This window comes from Drosophila hydei, unplaced genomic scaffold (genome assembly GCF_003285905.1).
Source record: "Drosophila hydei strain 15085-1641.00,03,60 unplaced genomic scaffold, DhydRS2 tig00000001-arrow-pilon, whole genome shotgun sequence".
Classification (NCBI taxonomy): Eukaryota; Metazoa; Arthropoda; class Insecta; order Diptera; family Drosophilidae; genus Drosophila; species Drosophila hydei.
The window spans coordinates 15813727-15835177 of NW_022045643.1; the positions used below are offsets into that span (position 1 = coordinate 15813727).

Sequence of the window (21451 nt, forward strand, 5' to 3'; positions counted from 1 at the left end):
AGTTGACTTTCTAACTATAATGCTTTAGAATATCCAGTATTTCTACAATCTGGCCCATCTATTATTACGTTTTTGCTTTTCAAAAACTGCGGAAATTACAGGGTATTTATACATATGTGTATGCCGCACACCCAAAGCGATGTATAATTTTTTTCCTGCATAGATAGAGGAGGTTAATATAGCTCAATGATCAACATGATCGTAGAGCTAGAGCCTCAAAATTTTGTATTTAGTTTTATGTATATTTTATTCAATTTTGATTTTAGTTGGATTTTGGTTACCGGTTTTAAATTTCCCCAAACTCTTTAAATTTAACATCAGTTGGTAATAGGTCTAATATGTAAATGAGTGCATTTTTACTAAACTGACGGTGACTCCAATCGAATATGTAGATCATATGCTGAGCATTTCATTAAAATTCATTGAGTAAAACAGAAGTTTGGCTAATTTGAAAATTACAAATTCGAAGAACTTATATTCCGATTGAATTGTGCCTGAATTGTCAGCTGCTACTTAAATTTGTAACTAATTGCTTAAGCAATTTTTTTATTTAGTTTTGTCTATTTTATATTTTGATTTTTACATTTCCTAGAATTCTTAAAATTTAAGCTCAGTTGGAAATAGGGCCAATAAATAAAGGTGTTTGCATTTTTACAAAGCGAATAGAATATGTAGATCATATGCTGAAGATTTCATTAAAATCTATTAAGTAAAACAGAAGTTATTAAACAAAACGTTTGGCGCCAACCGCACGAATTTTTCCACACACATACACTTAAACATATACTTTTACTTTTTTTTTTATACATATACTTTTCTATTCAAAGAATCGAAATTGCGATTCAATTGTTCTTGAATTGTTAACTTCTCTTGAAATTTTCAAATTTTTAGGGACGAGTTTTTTTTTTTTTTTTTTTTTTTTTTTTTTTTTTTTTTTTTGGTAGAGTATATGTTTGTTGCGTAGGCAATGAAGGTTTGAATCTTGGTGTCGTAATGTCGTTTTTTATTTGTTTTTTTTTTTTTAATTAATTCTAATACTCCTAGTCGGACACCCCGACTAAAGCTTTCTTACTTGTTTATTGTATGACTTCACTCACAATGTAAACTGTTGAAATGTGATGACTTGTGCATGAGATCAATAGTTGCAACCCAAAAAACAAGGACAGTTAGAAACAGGTTTATGCTCGTAAATCTTAGATATCAAAAGTTTGATTGTTATTTTAAATATTTACTGTATTATTTAATAAATGTATAATGTTCAAATCATATATAAAATTCTCACTGTATTGCTTATTCATATGAAAAAGAAAACATTTTAAATTAATGACTTATAAAGTGAAATGTTTGCTAACAAACACGTTGCGATTTAGAATATAGAGAATATGAATTGAAATCTTTTTGGTTGAGTCACTTAAAAATTGAAACTGTACCCGTTATTAAAAAAAAGATACAATTTTGTCAAATATTTACAACATTTCATTTTAAATTCACAGCTCCATTGGTAACCTTTTCAGTCACTGTATCATTCCACCACTCCCAGTAGTCTCCATGAAGAGCGGGATTTGCCCGCAAATCGGGTATCGGGATTCGAGAACTTTTGATAGCACTTAATCTGAAGTTATTTACTTTATTTTCTAGTAACTGTAATTTTGATGGATACAGATTTGCCAGATTATACCGTTCGCATGGATCATTATCCAAATCAAAGTAACATGGGGCTTTAAGCGGTTGACACCGATAAATAGATTGCTTGTGGTCCTCCTTGTTGCTGGGACAGCTATTAGTTGCAAGTCCACGGAGGTACTGGATGCGACCTTCAGTCAAAGTGTCAGTGTCCAACACCTGATTCACATCAGAGGAAATAACCAGCTTCTCGTAGTCTGCAACAAGTGGATCATCTTCGCCGGCATACAAATCTCCCAGCCAACTGTCAAAACGCCCTTCAAAACGGCTGCCATTGACGTACTTCAGATTATCTTGCATAAATGAAGAATAACCAAAGACATCATCTAGGACGTGCAGGAGTGATCTAGATTGAGGCTCTAAATTGTCCTTAAGCGTGGGCCACATATTAACACCATCCAAATGAAGATTTTTTGGTAGCACTATACCAGCAGCAGCTGCCAATGTCGGTAACCAATCTATTGCGTGAATAATCTGGTTTGAAACGTAATTACGATTTTTTAATAGTGGACTCCATATAGCCCCTGCCGATCGTAGGCCACCCTCCCACGGAGATTCTTTTTGCTGTTAAAGAAAGAATTCAAAATTATTATCACATTCTCTCAAAGAACTATTTACACCGCTATTTTTTCAGATGAAATATAATTTCCGTCATGCATCAATAACAAGTAAGAGTGCTCTAGTAACATCCAGGAGACTTCCCTTTAAGACTCCCTGAGCTAAGAGTTATTATTCAAGTGTTTATTTTTTGTATTTAATGAGATCACGGAAGCTGAAGGATATGGTTAAATGGAATTTTAATCCTCATAAAGAATATATATACCTTCAGGGATAGTGCATTCATATATAAATATAAGCTAAGATATATAAAAATTTTACTGCGCTCCCTACTTTAATCTTTCATTCTTTTTCTTTTTGTTCAAAACTGTTTTAAACTTCTAGTGCTGATCAAGTGCATGCAGCTTTGGGTACTGTCTTAAAGCTCAAAAGTAATGCTATGTCGACAGTGGGGCGACCATGGGACGATTTGGACATTGAAAAACAAACAAAATTTGTTTCCATTTCTATAGATATCCCATCCAAATTTGAATTACCGTTAGTAAAATTGAATCCACAAAGAAACAATTCAATCGTCATTAAGGCAGCTAAAGTTGTTGGAATTCTGCAGAATTTGGAGTGGGATAGTTAATTTTGATTCACCTGGATAACTAGTTATACAGAAAACTCATATGATCTGGATTGTTTTTGGCTGTGGATGGAAAGAGAATCGGACAACGCTTTAAGGGGAGGACGTCTTCGAGATAAACGCTAGAACATGTAGGAATTTACTTACAGGTAATATTGGGAAAATCTATGTGTATGCTTGATTCTTCAATGCATTTTACGACGAGACTCAACTAGCTATGGATGAGTTGTTGTCATATCAATTTTGGTCCAAAACCATGAATGATGTGACAACAAAAGGCGATTCAGTTGAAGAAATGCTTGAGATATTACAAGCATCAAATCTTTAAGCTGTTGTATTCTATTTCCAAACCAAACTGAGAAGTTATGTAATTTTCGAGAACGGCAGTGATGTGTCCCAAATTCGTGGACTCATAATGACGATTATGTCTTTTTTCAAGCCTATCGAAGATAATCGAAGAACGTACATTAAAAGGGATATTTGCTGTCTTAAGGATAATACTAAGCTAATGAAACTAAATAAAGCAGTGCCGGCGAGACCATGTTGCCAAAGCCGTCCAGTATTAAAACAAGACTCTGGTCAGCGACAAAGCAACAACCACTTTTACTTTCTGCTACAAGCACTAAATGAACCAATAAACAAGTAAAAAAAGATCTCGTCGGGGTGCCCGACTAGGAGATACCGTGATCCCAGTCCTATCTGTACTTTTTAATATTTTCCATAGATTGTATCGAGTATTTAACAATAAAAAACAAATAAGAACTGACATTACGACAGCGAGGTTCGAACCAACATTGTCACTGCTTACACAAGAAGTTGTAAATTTGAAAGATAAGTTGTTCAGGCATGAACATACTGTAGTATATTTAATAACATATTAATAAGACCCGAAGCAATGTAGAGTATTCTACATATAAATGCGTCATATGCCTAACGTATGATAGTGTATACTAAATACGCATATAGTGACATTTGTCCCTAAGCATAAACATAGGGCGAGCGCTAAGATAAACAATGGGAATATGATCAGCCACTTAAGTGTGGTCTGACCAGCAGCGTGGGAGATGCCGCGTACGCACTTTGCCTAAGGTCTATGCCGCTTGCCTAATGTTTATGCCATATGCATATAAGTATATACAAGCTATATATAAAAAGCTACATAGCGGGAGATCATAGTACGTCTCCCGCTTGGAGCTCCACTCAACCGCAGAACTCATTACATAATGTACTTAGGCTAAGAGATGAAATACGCATGAGCCAGGGTATAAGAACTATTGCTCAGACGAATAAATCATTACACAACTGAACATCACCACAGTTATTTGTATTCACATTTTTTGGTCCTTCGAGTCGGATCCACAAGGCTACGTTTGTGATGTGTACACACTTTTTGGTCCTTCGAGTCGGATCCACAAGGCTACGTTTGTGATGTGTACACACTTTTTGGTCCTTCGAGCCGAATCCACAAGGCTTCGTTTGTGATGGGTACACATTTTTTGGTCCTTCAAGCCGGAGCCACAAGGCTACGTTTGTGATTTTTTGGTCCTTTGAGTAAACTCCACAAGGCTTCGTTTGTGACATTTTGATCTACAAGGTTACGTTTGGAAGACAAGTGTGAGCCGTCTTTTGCACATACGAGGGAGCATCAGTGAGACAATCGGCGACGACCAGCTGATGTAACAAGGAAATTCTTCCGAGACGAACAAAAATTTTATTTAAATATAATTAAAATATTGTTAAACCGAACGGAACCTTTTCTGCCCGATAGTAGTGTGGCCCGTAAAGCCGTACAACGAATAGGTAGGAAGATCACCGCGATGATCGAATAGGGAAAATAGACGTAATAACAATACATACTACAAAATACCTTTTGGCTTGCCAATTCAAGCTGTGAGTAGAGACAGAGCACGATCAACCAGGCGATCAAAACAAAAACACCTCCAACTGGTCAAGCCAAAGGGTAAATTAAGATCAAATTTTCTCACGGAAAAGACACAATCAAAATGCTGTCGGCAAAAACTCTGGAGTTGCTCAAAAAGCAATCAGAGATCTATGACAAGATCCGGCAGAGCATCACAAACAAGGATGCGTTACCAGCCATTGATAGATTGGCAGCAGAGTTTACTGCCAATCATTTAATATTGGTCAAAATCGGTGTCATCGATCACCGCCATAGACACCGACGAAACAGCATCCATCCAACCAAAGACATCCAAGGCACAACACAGGCAGCAGGAAATAATATTTTCCCAACGAAGCTCGAGCCCAATGGATGTGGTGGTTGACCTTGTGGACAAACGAGCTCTAAAAGTAAGGCAACACATGCAAGAAGTGTATGCCAATCTAGAGCTCAGCAGCCAGGAAAAAATCCTTGACTATAAAGACAAGTTGATTTTCCTGGGGAACAAAGTCCAGTCAACGCTCACGGATTTAGAGGCAAAATACGAAAAATTTGTCTTCGACATCGATGAGATAGATGAGCTGGAATGCAATGTCAGCATACTCACAAAAAAAAACTAAACAGAAGAGTAGCTGACTTGCAAAATACACAAGAAGACGTTCCACAGCTACCGAAAGTGGATCTTCCTCACTTCAATGGAAGTCCCAAAGAGTGGCCGACGTTCTTCGAGTTATTCTCTGCGGTGATTCACAACAGGAGAGATATCAGCGACACAAGGAAGCTGAATTACCTGAAGTCATGCCTTAAGGGAGAAGCCAAAATGGTCGTAGGCCATTTATTAATAATTGCCTAAGGTCTATGCCGCTTGCCTAATGCTTATGCCATATGCATATAAGTATATACAAGCTATATATATGAAGCTATATAGCGGGAGAGCATAGTATGTCCCCCGCTTGGAGCTCCACTCAACCGCAGAACTCATTACATAATGTACTTAGGTTAAGAGATGAAATACGCATGAGCCAGGGTATAAGAACTCTTGCTCAGACGAATAAAGATCATTACACAACTGAACACCACCACAGTTATTTGTATTCACAGTTTTTGGTTTGTGATGTATTCACATTTTTTGGTTCTTCGAGCCGGATCAACAAGGTTACGTTTGTGATGTGTACACACATAAGTAGCAGCTGATAATTCAAGCACAATTCAATGGCAATTTCGATTCTTCGAATAGATATGAATACACGCATTTGAATGTACGTGTGCATACGTAAAGAAAAAAAGCGTGCACATGGCGCTGTTTGACATGTGCTTTTGCAAACTGGTCAAACGTTTTGTTTAATAACTTCTGTTTTACTTAATGGATTTTAATTAAATTTTCAGCACATGATTTATATATTCTTTTGGTATTTGGGGAATTTATTTACTGCATTTCAATAATGTTTTTATTCGATAACAATTAAATGCGAATAGGTATCGAATATTTGAAACAAACTTGACTTGCGCGTGTTATACACGGACCTATAAAAAAAATTTCAAGTCTCTAGTTCTTATAGATGCTGAGATCCACGCGTTCACACATACGGACAGACATACGGACAGACAAACGGACAGGGCTCAATCAACTCGGCTTGTCGTCCTGATCAAGAATATATATACTTTATGGGGCTTCTCACCCCTTATTCTGCCTGTTACATACATTTGCACAAAACCATTATACCCTGATTTCCCATTTTCAATGGAATCAGGGTATAAAAATATGTCGCTCCGGTTTCCGGGCAGCCTGTCGCTGTACTACAACATTACGAGTCCGGGCTGACAACATACCTTAATAGGGGCGTAATTTTATAAGTGGCGTAATTTTATAGGTGGCGCTCCTTTGCGGACACTTTGAAGTGTTTTGGGTGCTGATAACCGCTCTTCATTTGCTTGCAGCTATCTTGGATAATTTATAAAACGGCTTGCTCCTCGGTTCCCACTCGCTCTTATGTCGCATATATTGTCTTCGTACTTCGCAGCACTTCTGCCGACCGTTTTGAAAGGATCAGCTCCTCATAAATGTTAGCATCTTCTCTGTTCCATCAAAACGAAACCCATTATTGCACTTGTTTGGCGACATTCGAGTACTTGGGAGGCGAGCTGCTTAGTCCACGTGTTCTTGCTTCCGGTTGTGGGGTGCCGTCTACATATACTCCATTAAATGTTTTCAATTACAGCAGACATCTATTTTTCCTAGGCCGGTAAACGGCCTACATGATGACTAATTTCGCCGACCCAGAGAGTACAGAATCCTACCCTCATTAATTGTTATCTACTCGACAAGCTATATCATTCACCCACGCTCATTTAATTTTTGACTTAATATTATCTTTAGTATGCTCATAAATTTTGCTAAAGCTGATATATATTCTTGACGCTTAGCTTATATGAACAGTACAATTTTTCTATGCTGTAAAAGTATATTATCTGAGGTTTTCGTACTATACGCAAGAGTTTGCCTCATAATTGTAATCCTATGTTCTAATTAAGCAACTTTTCGACAGGGTATGCACTGTAATCTTCAGCGGTACGCTTGGGTTTGCGTCTTTAAAAGATTTCAGGGCTTCTTCTTAGCTGGTGCCAGCTGTTGATCTTGGATCTTTGATCTTTGAGTTCTTGGTATTTCCTTATAGACGTCCGGGATGTGCAAAAGTGATGAACAAATGATCACTTTTTCTGTTATATCTTATATCTTATGTACACTTTCAGTTTTATTATTTTCCACGAGACGTTTAGCGAGTACTTTTTGCTGAGTCGCAGGGCCCTGCATAACGGTGGAAAAGAGCTTGCTTGCTTGCTGTTCAAAGTATGCTGTCGGATCACCCCAGCATTGTTTCCCACGGGATCGACTGCACACGATCACGTTACTTAATCTATAGGAATATATATATATATTCATACCTAACAATAGTAAAGCCCAAGACATTTTAATTTATTAGGCTGCCTTATTAAAGCTATATTAAGAATACTTACACCGCGAAAAGGATGGTTCGATCCCGCGTTGGAGTGAATGCCCAACGTGGGTGCACCATTGTCTGAGTAGAGCAGTACAATGGAGTTGTTTAACATACTCCTAACTGAAAGAGCACGTATTGTCTGACCCACACTCTTGTCCAGACTGGAAACCATGCCTTGAATGTATTTTATAAATTTATAATATTAGTGTATATGTATAAAAAAAATTTTTTAGCTCACGTAACCCACCAGCATAAGTGCGTCGTTTCGTATTAATTATGTGTGGAAATTTGTTCACTTCTTCGAGTGGAGCTTGCATTGGGTTATTTTCGTTACCAGTGTGCACAGCTAAATGACTTAAAATCATGAAAAGCGGACGCTCAGTATCATGATGTTCTATAACACGAACAGCTTCTGCGGTAAAAGCTTCCGTTGCGTAAGTACCGTTTTCCAAGTAACCGCGTTTTAAGTCTTGACGAAAGTCAACTCCTGCAGTATAGTTCTTGCTCATCATATAATGTGTGTGATCATAATAATCGATGTAACCATTATAATATCCATAGTGGTGGTCGAATCCGCGCAATGTAGGCGTTTGATCCTTGCGCCAAAATCCCAAATGCCATTTGCCAATCAGTTGCGTAGAGTATCCTGCATCACGAAAGAGCTGGGGCATAAGACGGTGACCTAGTGGCAAGCCCCAGGGCTCGTCTGGTATTTGCACAAAATGTTGCATGCCTTTGCAAAAAACCAGATCAAACGTTTTATTTGAATATAAGTGATGTTTATGTTCTTGTTTACCCGTATGTATTGGGTATTTTCCGGTAAGCAATGCAGCTCTCGAGGGTGTGCATAAATTGGGTACATAATAGCGATTGAGTATTACTCCATTATAAGCAAATGCATCAATATTTGGCGTTAAGATTTGATTGGAGCCGTGAAAACTTACATCATTGAAACCCTTAAAAAAATGTCTCGTGTAAAATATTATATAATCAACTTATACATCCCCTTACCAAATCATCTATAAGTATTATGATTATATTTGGATTGGTTGGATGCGTTAATCCTGTAACATGGCTAAACGACAGAATTATACTCAGAAACGCACTAAGGTGCCACAAACTCATTATTCGGTTTCTTCACAGTCTGAAACAAAAGAAAAATGAATCTGGGAGAAATTCTTTGTGTATATCCACATAAGCTAAATTAACTGGAACCAAGTTCTCAAATTTCATTTTTTATTCAACATGGTTTTATTCATGCGTTGCATAATTGCCTTTGATAGAGCAGTTGAACTCCGTGAGGAAGGTTTTTCAAATCATTCACCATTATTTTATAGATCCACTATTAGCAACCTATGCAAGTTAATTGTTTCCCCTGTGTCTCCTCCAGTGGTTGGCGGACTTCAGGGAAGCTTATGTTGAGAATTCATTTCAATCACTGGTCTTGCGGCTTAGTGATATATTAATATATATATTTAGGGTAGCCGATACTACCGAGCCTGGGTGACGCCTGAGTATGGGTTTTTGTATTTTTGTACAGGGACCCATTTACATAGAATGTCCTCATCAAAAGTCAGCAAGTATGTGCCATGGATGACCAATTTGTAATATTTTTGCTAGCAACGTTGTTATTTCCAGCGAAGTTAAGTATTGTTTCATTACATGGCTATTTTCTTACATATTACGCTAGGTTAATTTAATTATGATCTAACAAGTCTTTTATGTAAGCTATTTTGATTAGTCTGTTATGGTGAGATCTGTGGAGTGCTCATTTAAAATTTAGCTTAGTTCATTAAAGTCAAAGATTGCTGGGTTTGTAATTTGGATCTTTATAAGAGTAATGAACAACATTAATGTTTCAATTTCAGAAATTATAATTCCATTCTGCAAGTGGAATCCAAGACCTAGTGGAAGAGTACTTGAGAGGATAGTTTATTTTAGATCCTTATGGACTTCCCTCCCCTTAATTAGGACTGTCGATACCAGGTCAGCTTCTACCGTAACTTTATATAAGGGCGTAAGCTTGTTACCCAATCTTTTGCTTAATTTAATAAACAATTTCGCTTACTTGGAGGGTTCTGTCCTTTTTGTCTGCGCTATGTCTTTGTAATAGACGTGTTTGAGCTCTATTAATTTTGTCTCTTATCTTTGCTTCTGGTGAGAATGAATGTTATATTGTATTGCTGTTATATTGTATTGTTGCTTGTAGTATTATTTCGACTGTGTCGCTTATTTGTTTGTCTAGCATGTAGCAATTTCCGTACATCCGTCTTTTTGTCTGTCCGTTTGTCTTTACACCTCTGTCTGTAGCTCTATTTGTTCGTTCCGTCTGTCTGTCAATCTGTTTGATCAGCTTTTTTTTATGCGTCCATATGTCCGTAGTTCTACTCGCTTATGCATCTGTTCGTCTATCTGGCTTTCCGTCCGTCTATCTTCTCCTCTTTCCGTCCGTCTCCACAACTCTCTCTCTCTCTTTCATACATTTGTCCTTATCGATTTGTCCTTCCTCCTGTTGGCTTGCTGGTTTCTCCGTATTTACGTCCGTTTTCTCTTCTGTTCATCTGCTTATGCCATTCACGTTCACTCATAAGATATGTTTTATATATCTTAATGTTGTGTTTGTTGTATTCAAAACTATGGTTTTCAATATTGCTGCGTCTTGTCCTCCGCCTTTCTGTCCGTTTTCTGTCCGACTTTCTATCCAACTTTCTGTCCTGCTGCAAGTCCAATGATGTCGACCCAACGATGTTGCGTTCTTGCTTTTGGATTGGGCGAGTAGGTTATGTTGAGAATTAATTCCAATCACTGGCCTTGTGGCTCAGTGAAATATTAATATATTAAATAAAAAGTGGCGGTGGAGCCGGAGAAAAGTTTGTATTTCAATCAGTACTGAAAGCTAGATTACAAAATCGATACTGAAATCTAAAAAAACAAAATGATCATATCTATATTAACCCGGCCTTCCCCACGCCTACTGAGTTATCGATATTCTTCTGCTTACTGTGTTTGCGCTTGGCCTGCATGGAATAACACTTCTTCTCTGGATGTTGATCGATAATAAGAAAATGGAATGAGCTATGGAAAATAATTGATATATTGTATACATTAGAAATTTCAAGCCTCTATTTTTTCCGCATAAAGAGTTCGCTGCGTTCACACAAACTAAATAAAATAACTTTATTGTATATTCTGGTAAGAATTGTTTTATAACGATGTCTGGACTAATTTTCATTTGTTTTAACCTAAAGGAAAGATAACAAGTAAAAAAAAACATAAAAAGCGACTTGACGACACTGATATTAGAGCCCTCATTATCTACGCAATGCGCATCAACTTTATCAACATAATTAAAATAATCAAAAAAATGTCCCTTCGCCGCCTTTACCAACAAGAACGAAATCGCAAATCTAAACTTAACAAGCAATCGCAATTTCAATTCTTGGAACGGAAAAGAATATACGCATTTGAATGTATGTGTGCTTCCCATATGCTTTTGTAAATTGGCCAAACTTCTGTTTTTCTTGACGGATTTGAATGAAATTTTCAGTATATGATCTACGTATTATATTGAATTCATAGAATTGCAAACTCTTTCACCTATTGACTCTATTTCCAACTGAATTTAAATTTATAGAATTTGGAGAGATTTGGAGCCAGTATATAAAGCCGGGATAAAATTCGAAATATAAAATTAAGAGGCTCTAGCTCTTAAGCCGTACAGGATCTAATTTAATAACTAAATTTCGATTACATTTTTAATCGATAACAATACACGCGAATATTTGTATATATATTGAATATATTTATCGAATATTTGAAATATATTGATATGCTCAAATCGACGAGTTCACACATACGGACAAAACTTTTATACCCTGATTTACCATTGTCAATGGGATCAGTGTATAAAAATATATCAGCCTGATACTTTCTAATACTGTATCACCCTGCCTGATATTTTTTTGTCTTGTGCAGAAATATTCTCTGTATTTTGGCAAAAATGTAACTATGCAATATATCAATAACCAACAATTTTATTAAGAAGGAGGATTCCATTTAAAGTAACCGTGGGCGCAGGATTGTCTATGTATCTATCAAAAGTTTCTGGATATTGGAAATTATACTATTGAGGTTAAATGCATGATGTTGAATGCTGGACACAAAACGAATATATAATTCAATTCTTTAATTCTTTCTATTTGTCACTTAAAAAAATAAATTTTTAGAATTTTGCAGGTTGATAGACAGATCTATTTTAAATACATTTTGGGATTTCATGTTCGCCTGAATTCATTTATTAATAAATTGATTTAAATATGATTGTTTTTATGATTATATGGACGGACACCCAGATGGACGTTGCACAATGTAAATTAGAGTAAAAATTGACGTACAAAAGTAATTTCAAGCTTGATAAAATACACTCCTTATAGTATAACCGGACGATTCGTGAAAGAATTGTGCTAAATATTTTGGTATCTTAAATTTGTTATAGTTGCTTAGTTAGTAATAAGTAAATTTTAATTGTGGCAAATCGGGAATTACTATATTTTTATTTATAATAAGCTTTGAAAATTCAGGTGCTGTTAAAGCTAGATAAAATTTAAATGATATACTGAGCTAAAATTGTATATATGTATAAATAAATATTGTGTAATTTATATATATTTTTGTATAAAATCGTGGTTAACTTCTTCTTCCTCATTTTAGAAGAACAACAATAAAAACAAGCAAAAAAGTTATATTTGGGGTGCCCCCGACTAGGAGATTCCCTGATCCCAGTCCTCTGCGTTTTTTTTAAATTTCCATGTTTTGTATCAAGTATTAAGCAACAAAAAAAAAACCGACATTACGACAGCAAGATTCGAACCCACATTGTCTACGCAACGTGCACCAATTCTACCTACACCGCCACTTCATAATTGCAAAATAAGGAAAAAAAACCTAATTTAATGTCCCTTAAGTAGCAGCTGATAATTTAAGCACAATTAAATCGCAGTTTCGATTGTTGGAATAAAAAGGAATACACGCACTTGAATGTATGTGTGCACATTAAAGGAAAATTTGTGCGTTTGGCGCTGTATGACATGTATTTCTGCAAATTGGCCTAACGTTTTGTATAATACTTCCGTTTTACTTAATGGATTTCAATAACATTTTCGGCCCTTTTGCCAATTAAACTTAAATTTTAAGAATTTGGGGAAATTTGGAGCCAGTATCCAAAATCCAACAAAAATCAGAATTGCATAAAATATACATAAAACTAAATACAAAATTTGGAGGCTCTAGCTCTTATGACGTCCGAGATATAATTTATTAACTGCACTTCAATAATGCTTTTATTCGAGAACAATTAAATGCGAATAGTTATCGAATATTTTAAACTTGAAATTTGAAACAGACCTACAAAAATTCAAGTCTCTAGCTCTTATAGATGCTGAGATCCACGCGTTCACACATACGGACAGACGGACGGACAGAATGACGGTCAGGGCTCAATCGACTCGGGTTGTCGTCCTGATTAAGAATATATATACCTTATGGAGTCTGCCACGAATCCTTCTGCCTGTTACATACAATTGCATACAAACATTATACCCTGATTTCCCATTTTCAATGGGATCGGGGTATAAACAAGTAAGAAAGCTCTAGTCGGGGTGCCCGACTACCAGATACCCTGATCCCAGTCCTATGAGTTTTTTTATATTTTCCGTAGTTTGTATCGAGTATTCGAAAAAAAAAGAAAACAAATAAAAAACGACATTGCGAGAGAAGGTTTCGAACCCGGACTGTTTGCGCAACGTGCACCAACTCTACCAACACCGCCACTTATAATTAAAAAAGAAACCATAAAAAATGTCTCATCGCTGCGCGGATTGAACCCGAGACTAGCCGCTTACGAGCGCCGCCTCTACCAGCGCAGCTACTGCAAATTTGAAGTTGAGTAGCAGCTGCTAATTCAAGGAGTGTTCAATTTCGATTCTTGGAATAGAAAAGAATACACGCATTTGAATGTGTGTGTGCACAAGCATTGGAAAAATGCGTGCGCGTGGCACTGCTGACATGTGCTTTTGCTAATTGGCCAAACGTTTTCTTTAATAACTTCTGTTCTACTTAATAGATTTCAATGAAATTTTCTGCATTCGATCTATTGGCTTGGTTGAGATGCAAACGCCTTCAGATAATGGCCCTAGTTTCATCTGAACTTAAATTTTAAGAATTTGGGGAAATTTGGAGCCGGTATCCAAAATCCACCAAAAATCGAAATTGGAGGCTCTGGCTCTTAATACGTACGAGTTATAATTTAATAACTGCATTTCAATCATGTTTTCATTCGATAACAATTAAATGCACATAGTTATCGAATATTTACAACAAACTTGACCTGCGCGTGCTATACACGGACCTACAAAAAATTTCAAGTCTCTAGCTCTTATAGTTGCTGAGATCGACGCGTTCACACATACGGACAGACGGACGGACAGACAAACGGACAGGGCTCAATTGACTCGGCTTGTCGTCCTGATCAAGAATATATATATTTATGGTGTCTGCCACGCCTCCTTCCCATTTCCCATTTTCAATGGGATCGGGGTATAAACAAATCAAATCGATGTTGATCGATAGTAAGAAAATGGAATGAGCTATGGAAAATAATAGTATACATTGAAAATTTCAAGCCTCTAGATTTTGCGGCTAAAGAGCTCGCTGCGTTCATACAATCTAAATCTGATATCTTTATTGTATAATCTGATAATAGTTGTTTTATAACGATGTCTGGACAAATTTTCATTTGTTATAACCTAACAGAAAGACAACAAGTAAAAAACAAAAAACAATAAAAAAATCAAGTTGAAACCCACATTATCTACGCAATGCGCATCAACTTTATCATCATAATTATAATAATCAAAACAAGTAAGAAAGCTCTAGTCGGGGTGCCCGACTAGGAGATACCCTGATCCCAGTCCTATCCGTAGTTTGTATCGAGTATTCGAACCCGAATTGTTTGCGCATAATAAAAAAAAAACAATAATAAAAATCACGTAAGAAGTTGCAAATTTGAAGTTCAAAATATACATAAAACTAAATACAAAGTTTGGAGGCTCTAGCTCTTAAGATGTACGAGTTATAATTTATCAACTGCATTTCAATCATGTTTTTATTCGATAATAATTAAATGCGAATAGTTATCGAATATTTGAAACAAACTTGATATGCCCGTGCTATACATGGACCTACAAAAAAAGTCAAGTATTTAGCTTTTATAGATGCTGAGATCGACGCGTTCACACATACGGACAGACAGACAGACGAACAGGGCTCGATCGACTTTGCCGCCTCTACCAACACCATCAGTGCACTACTTAAGAAAGAAATCGCAAATCTCAATTTATCAAGCAATAGCAATTTCGATTCTTGGAATAGAAAAGAATATACGCATTTGAATGTATGTGTGCAAATTTATAAAATTCGAAATATAAAATTAAGAGGCTCTAGCTCTTAAGCCGTACAGGATCTAGTTTAATAATTAAATTTCGATTATGTTTTTAATCGGTAACAATACACGCGAATATTTGTATATATATTGAATATATATATCGAATATTTGAAATATATTGATATGCTCAAATCGACGAGTTCACACATACGGACAAAACTTTTATACCCTGATTTACCATTGTCAATGGGATCAGTGTATAAAAATATATCAGCCTGATACTTTCTAATACTGTATCACCCTGCCTGATATTTTTTTGTCTTGTGCAGAAATATTCTCTGTATTTTGGCAAAAATGTAACTATGCAATATATCAATAACCAACAATTTTAATAAGAAGGAGGATTCCATTTAAAGTAACCGTGGGCGCAGGTTTGTCTATCTAACTATCAAACGTTTCTGGATATTGGAAACTATTGAGGTTAAATGCATGATGTTGAATGCTGGACACAAAACGAATATATAATTCAATTCTTAAATTCTTTCTATTTGTCACTTAAAAAAATAATTTTTTAGAATTTTGCAGGTTGATAGACAGATCTATTTTAAATACATTTTGGGATTTCATGTTCGCCTGAATTCATTTATTAATAAATTGATTTAAATATGATTGTTTTTATGTTTATATGGACGGGCACCCAGATGGACATTTCACAATGTAAATTAGAGTAAAAATTGACGTACAAAAGTAATTTCAAGCTTGATAAAATACACTCCTTATAGTATAACCGGACGATTCGTGAAAGAATTGTGCTAAATATTTTGGTATCTTAAATTTGTTATAGTTGTATAGTTAGTCATATATAAATTTTAATATTCCCACTATTAAGATGAAACGACACGCTTATAATTTCACGAAACACAACTTTTTATTTCAGTTCAATTTAACGTATTAACGAATTATATTATTTCAATTTGATCTTCACACCTTCATCTGTTCAATTCGAATAAGCACAACAGTCGCTGGTAGTAAATCTAATTACATAACGTTTAAAGCTTTTGAGAAGGCCAACGGTTATAAAAATGTTGATATGAATATACATATGACTTGTACGATTGTGAAAGACAGCTTCTGTTGCAATCAACTGAGGAACATTTATTCGTAAAACCAGTTAATATGTGTCATCTGTTAATATATTTTAACGGGTCTGGTTGGTTTGAATGTTTATGTGAACTCAAAACATTTCGCCGCTATTGACATTAAAGATTTAAAATTATGAAAATAAAACACTTGTCAGCCTACTCATCATAAAAAATGTTTAGTTTATTCAATAAATGGGGCCGTGGCAAATCGTGAATTACTATATTTTTATTTACAATAAGCTTTGAAAATTAAGCTGCTGTTAAAGCTATATATATATTTATGTATATATATATATATATATATATATTTATGTATAAAATCGTGCCCGACTAGGAGATACCCTGATCGCAGTCTTCTTTGACTTTTTTTATAGTTTCCGTAGTTTTTATAGAGTATTCAAAAAAAAACAGAAAACAAATAAAAAACGACATTGCGAGACCAGATTACGAACCCGGACTGTTTGCGAAACGTGCACCAACTCTACTAACACCGCCACTTCATAATTAATTAAAATAAAAATAATAATTAAAATAAAACAATAAAAAAATATTGTCGCCGCGAGGATTGAACCCGAGACCAAACGCTAACGAGCGCCGCCTCTACCAACGCAGCCAGTGCACCTCTTGCAAGAAGAGTTGCAAATTTGAAATTGAGTAGCAGTTAATAATTCAGCACAATGCAATCGCAATATCGATTCTTCGAATAGAAAAGAATACTCGCATTTGAATGAATGTGTGCACACGCATAGGAAAAATGCGTGCGCGTGGCGCTGCTGACATGTGCTTTTGCTAATTGGTCAAACGTTTTGTTTAATAACTTCTGTTTTACTTAATGGATTTTAATGAAATTTTTAGCATATGATCTACATATCCTATTGGCTTGGTTGAGATGCTTTCAGATAATGGCCCTAGTTTCAACTGAGCTTCAATTTTAAGAATTTGGGGAAATTTGGAGCCGGTTTCCAAAATTCAACAAAAATCAAAATTGCATAAAATATACATAAAACTAAATACAAAATTTGGAGGCTCTAGCTCTTAAGACGTAGGAGTTATAATTTATTAACTGCATTTCAATCAATTTTTCATTCGATAACTATTAAATGCGAATAGTTATCGAATATTTGAAACAAACTTGACCTGCGCGTGCTATACACGGACCTACAAAAACATTTCAAGACTCTAGCTCTTATAGATGCTGAGATCCACGCGTTCACACATACGGCAGACGGACGGACAGGGCTCAATCGAATCGGCTTGTCGTCCTGATCAAGAATATATATACTTTATGGAGTCTGCCACGCCTCCTTCTGCCTGTTACAAAAAAAAAAAAAAACAATTATACCCTGAATTCCCATTTTCAATGGGATCAGGGTATAAAAAAAAGCGCCTGCAAATGGGCTGCTTTTAAGCAGCGAAATGATGTCCTTAGGAGAATTTGGTGAAAGCAATCATTTTGCGTGGCAAAATGTACAAACAACTCCACTCTCAATTAAACGGAAAAATGAAGACTCTCCATCTGTGAGAAGGAAAAGTCTCTACACTGGCCCTTCTACATCTCGACAGGCTAATCTCTTTGCCCAATTGGCAGATAAGGAAGATGAATAGACTAATAAAGCAACAAATGCAACAACAACTGATGAAGTGGAAATGAATATAGCGAAAAATGAAAAACGATCTCCAATGTTTTTTCCCAATGGGAGTGACATGGATTTCTTTAATTCCTCAACCCCTACATTGACCCCACTGAATTCACATATAAGACACAGCGAGACGGACATATTCGCATTCTGGTAAAAACTATTGAAAAATATAGGAGCTTAGTTAAACTACTAATGCCTAAAAGAGTTGACTACAGGAAAGGGCATTTAGAGTTGTAGTTAAAAACTCGCTTCACTCGACACCCATCGATGCAATAAAGCGTGCAGTAGAAAAGTAAGGTCACGCAGTCATAACATCAAGATTCGTATTACCAAGGAGCCACTTCCCATGTTTTTCGTAGATCTGGAACCAAATAAAAACAAAGTGGAGATCTACAAAATAAATCATATTGAGAATGCCATAGCACAATCGAAGCTGCAAAGGAAAGTGAGCTACATGATACAATGCTTTCGATGCCAAGAATTCGGGCACACAAAGGCATATTGCAACAAACATATTACAAACAATTCGTCAATTGTACTAAATCGAAAGATGCACCTGTGCCATTTGCCTTGAGAGCTATGCTGCTAGCTACAAAGGATGCAGAGTCTATCAAAAACAGATATATCAATAACAAAACAGCAATGGCTAATCAACGACCAAGATTGACAACAAACATTCCAACAAGTACTGCTAATCAATTTTCAAATAATTCAAGTTATGCGCAAGTACTACGAGGTGACCCTGTCATACAAGAAAACTCTTCTGTAGAAAGTATTGAAAAACTACAATCTGAACTAACAAATAATTTACTTAATATGATAATCTTAATTGTTAATAAGTTATGCAATTAGATCTCCGCATAGACATATGGGTTGCTTTCCAATCATCGTAATGAAATAACCTTATTTATTAAAGTCAACAAAATTGATATATTACTTATTTCAGGCCACAAGGTGGAAGTGCAGTTATTGTAAAAAAATACTTTAAAATACAAAGCATTAGACTTTATCAGCACAAATATTATGCAATTTTCTGCGATTCAATGCACAATGTACAATGTATGCACTCCACTTTATATATTGCCAAGATATGCATGCCAAGAAGACAATTTCAATTCACGGTTTCAATGACTTGGTGAAGCATTATTGCTGGTGCTGAATTATACAAATGTGTCACCTCCAACAAATACTCAACTTTATCGATAGGTAAGGTACTGGCCAACTAATCCACATAGATCCCAGATATGTTGGATTTTATTGTTTAATGTCAGCTACCTCAAAATAATTTTAAAATAGAAGAGAACTTTGATCTGAGCTCTGACCACTCACCGATTATAGAAACCTATGGAATTACAGTGTGATATAAGGAGAAGTCCTATAGAATCATTAATGAAAAAACCAACATAAACGGATTTAAAAACTGGCTAGAAGACCAAACATGTTTCAAGTCAGATGATGAAGTTGAAATGGCAATTGAAGCACTCACAAGCTCGATTCATGCTGCTGGATACATGTTCACACCACCACCAAAAGAATGTAAATAGGCAAGCTTAGTTGCCACTAGAACTTAGAGCAAAAAACACTGAAAAAGAAACTGAAAAAAAACAAACAACGAGAAGCTCAGTCGACAAAAGAAAATTCAACAAGGCAGTCAAGGACTTTAACAGTAGACTATGGGAAATAAAAAATGAAGCTACATCAGAATATTTAAGGAATCTTGATCCGTATAGAATTGGAAGAGGAAATAAAGATCCTAAGCAAGAAGAAAGCACCAGGATATGATCAAATATGTGCAAATACCATTAGACATCTTCCGCCAAAATGCATCCGATTGCTCACACAAATATACAATGCTATGCTAAGATTGAATACTTCCCAAGATAGTGGAAATGTGCGGAAGTAATCATGATTCTCAAACCCAACAGGCCAGACAGCTGCAGATTGTCATATCGTCCCATTAGTTTGCTGGTAATATTCTTTTAAGTATTCGAAAGAATACTTTTAAGAAGAATGTCAGTAGTGCTGGACGATAAGATATCTTACCGGAACATCAGTTTGGGTTTAGAAGACGGCATGGAATACACGTGCAATTATTGATGCATTTGTATGCAAAAAATATTGCAATATTGTACTTTTAGACATTAAACAAGCATGCATTCTTTACATTCTTTACAAAGTTAAGAAGTAGCTGCCAGCACCATACTTTACCATTATAAAATCGTACCTGGGAAACCGATCCTCTTATGTACAAGCACATGACGAATCATCCAGTATATACACTTCTGAAGCTGGTGTCCCGCAAGGGAGTGTTTTGGGTCCAGTTTTGTGTACAATTTTCACAGCTGACCTACCTACAAGGAGCGCTGTTGAGATAACAACATATGCTGACGATACCGCAATCATTGCTACGAACACTGAGCCACAAGTTGCATTCAATCTACTCCAAGAAGAACTTGGTTTTATTGAAGTATGGCTTCAAAAGTGGAGAATAATAGCGAACACTCTAAAGTCACTACAAGTTACATTTTCTCTAACTAACTTGGCTAACTTGGAAGCAGCACATCAAATCGAAACAAGAGCTGCTCAAAGCGAAAACCAAGAAAATATATTGGCTATTAGGACCACGTTCTTGAGCAACCATAGGCGACTTAAAAGATTTCATCTCCTAGACCTGCCCCACAAAAAATGGATAAATATGTAAAGTAGGTATGGATTGATCTCATTGGAGCCCAAGCCATCCGGTTATATAATATTATTGTTAAGAAAATTGTTTATGGTCTAGTATAAGACAGATTGATAAGACAGATAAAAACAGAAAAAAACACACATACACACAACAACAATAAAAAGAAGTAAAAGAGCTCTATTCGGGTTGCCCGACTAGGAGATACCCTGATCCCAGTCCTATCTGTCCAACACCGCCACTTCATAATTACAAAAAAAAAAAAAAACAAGTATAATGTCCCTTAAGTAGCAGCTGACAATTTAAGCACAATTCAATCGCAGTTTCGATTATTGGAATAAAAAGAAATACACGCATTTGAATGTATGTGTGCACATTAAAGGAAAAATGTGTGCGTTTGGCGCTGTATGACATGTACTTATGCAAATTGGCCTAACGTTTTGTATAATACTTCTGTTATACTTAATGGATTTCAATAACATTTTCGGCATATGATTATTCATTGGATTTCTAGAAATGCATACTCCTTCACTTATTGCCCTTTTGCCAACTGAACATAAATTTTAAGAATTTGTGGAAATTTGGAGCCGGTATCTAAAATAAAATTAAAATTAAACTGTAAAATATATACGTAAAACTAACTAAAAAATTTTGAGATGAATTTGGATCATGTTTTTATCTATGAGAATAGAACGGGAAAAGTTATCGAATATTTGAAATAAACTTGCTAAGCGCATGCTATACACGGGCATACAAAAAATTTCTCTAACTCATTGA

At 35.8% G+C, this 21451-nt stretch overlaps 1 protein-coding gene across 5 annotated transcripts; it reads right to left on the reverse strand.

Annotated features, from left to right (window-relative positions):
• Positions 1–1342: 1342 nt before the first annotated feature.
• LOC111593520 (arylsulfatase B) lies at positions 1343–16111 on the reverse strand. Of its 5 annotated transcripts, none has more exons than XM_023306309.2 (6): positions 16092–16111; positions 8780–8912; positions 8565–8724; positions 8016–8501; positions 7785–7942; positions 1343–2247 (listed from the first exon to the last, which is right to left on the reverse strand). In XM_023306309.2, the coding sequence occupies exons 2-6, from the start codon at positions 8891–8893 to the stop codon at positions 1477–1479; spliced, it is 1689 nt and encodes a 562-aa protein (XP_023162077.1). In that variant the 5' UTR covers positions 8894–8912; positions 16092–16111; the 3' UTR covers positions 1343–1476. The 5 variants fall into 5 exon arrangements, 3 of the variants coding, with proteins under 3 accessions (XP_023162077.1, XP_023162078.1, XP_023162076.1); XM_023306310.2 differs by lacking the exon at positions 16092–16111 and adding an exon at positions 15953–15967; XM_023306308.2 differs by lacking the exon at positions 16092–16111 and adding an exon at positions 12163–12249.
• Positions 16112–21451: the final 5340 nt, after the last annotated feature.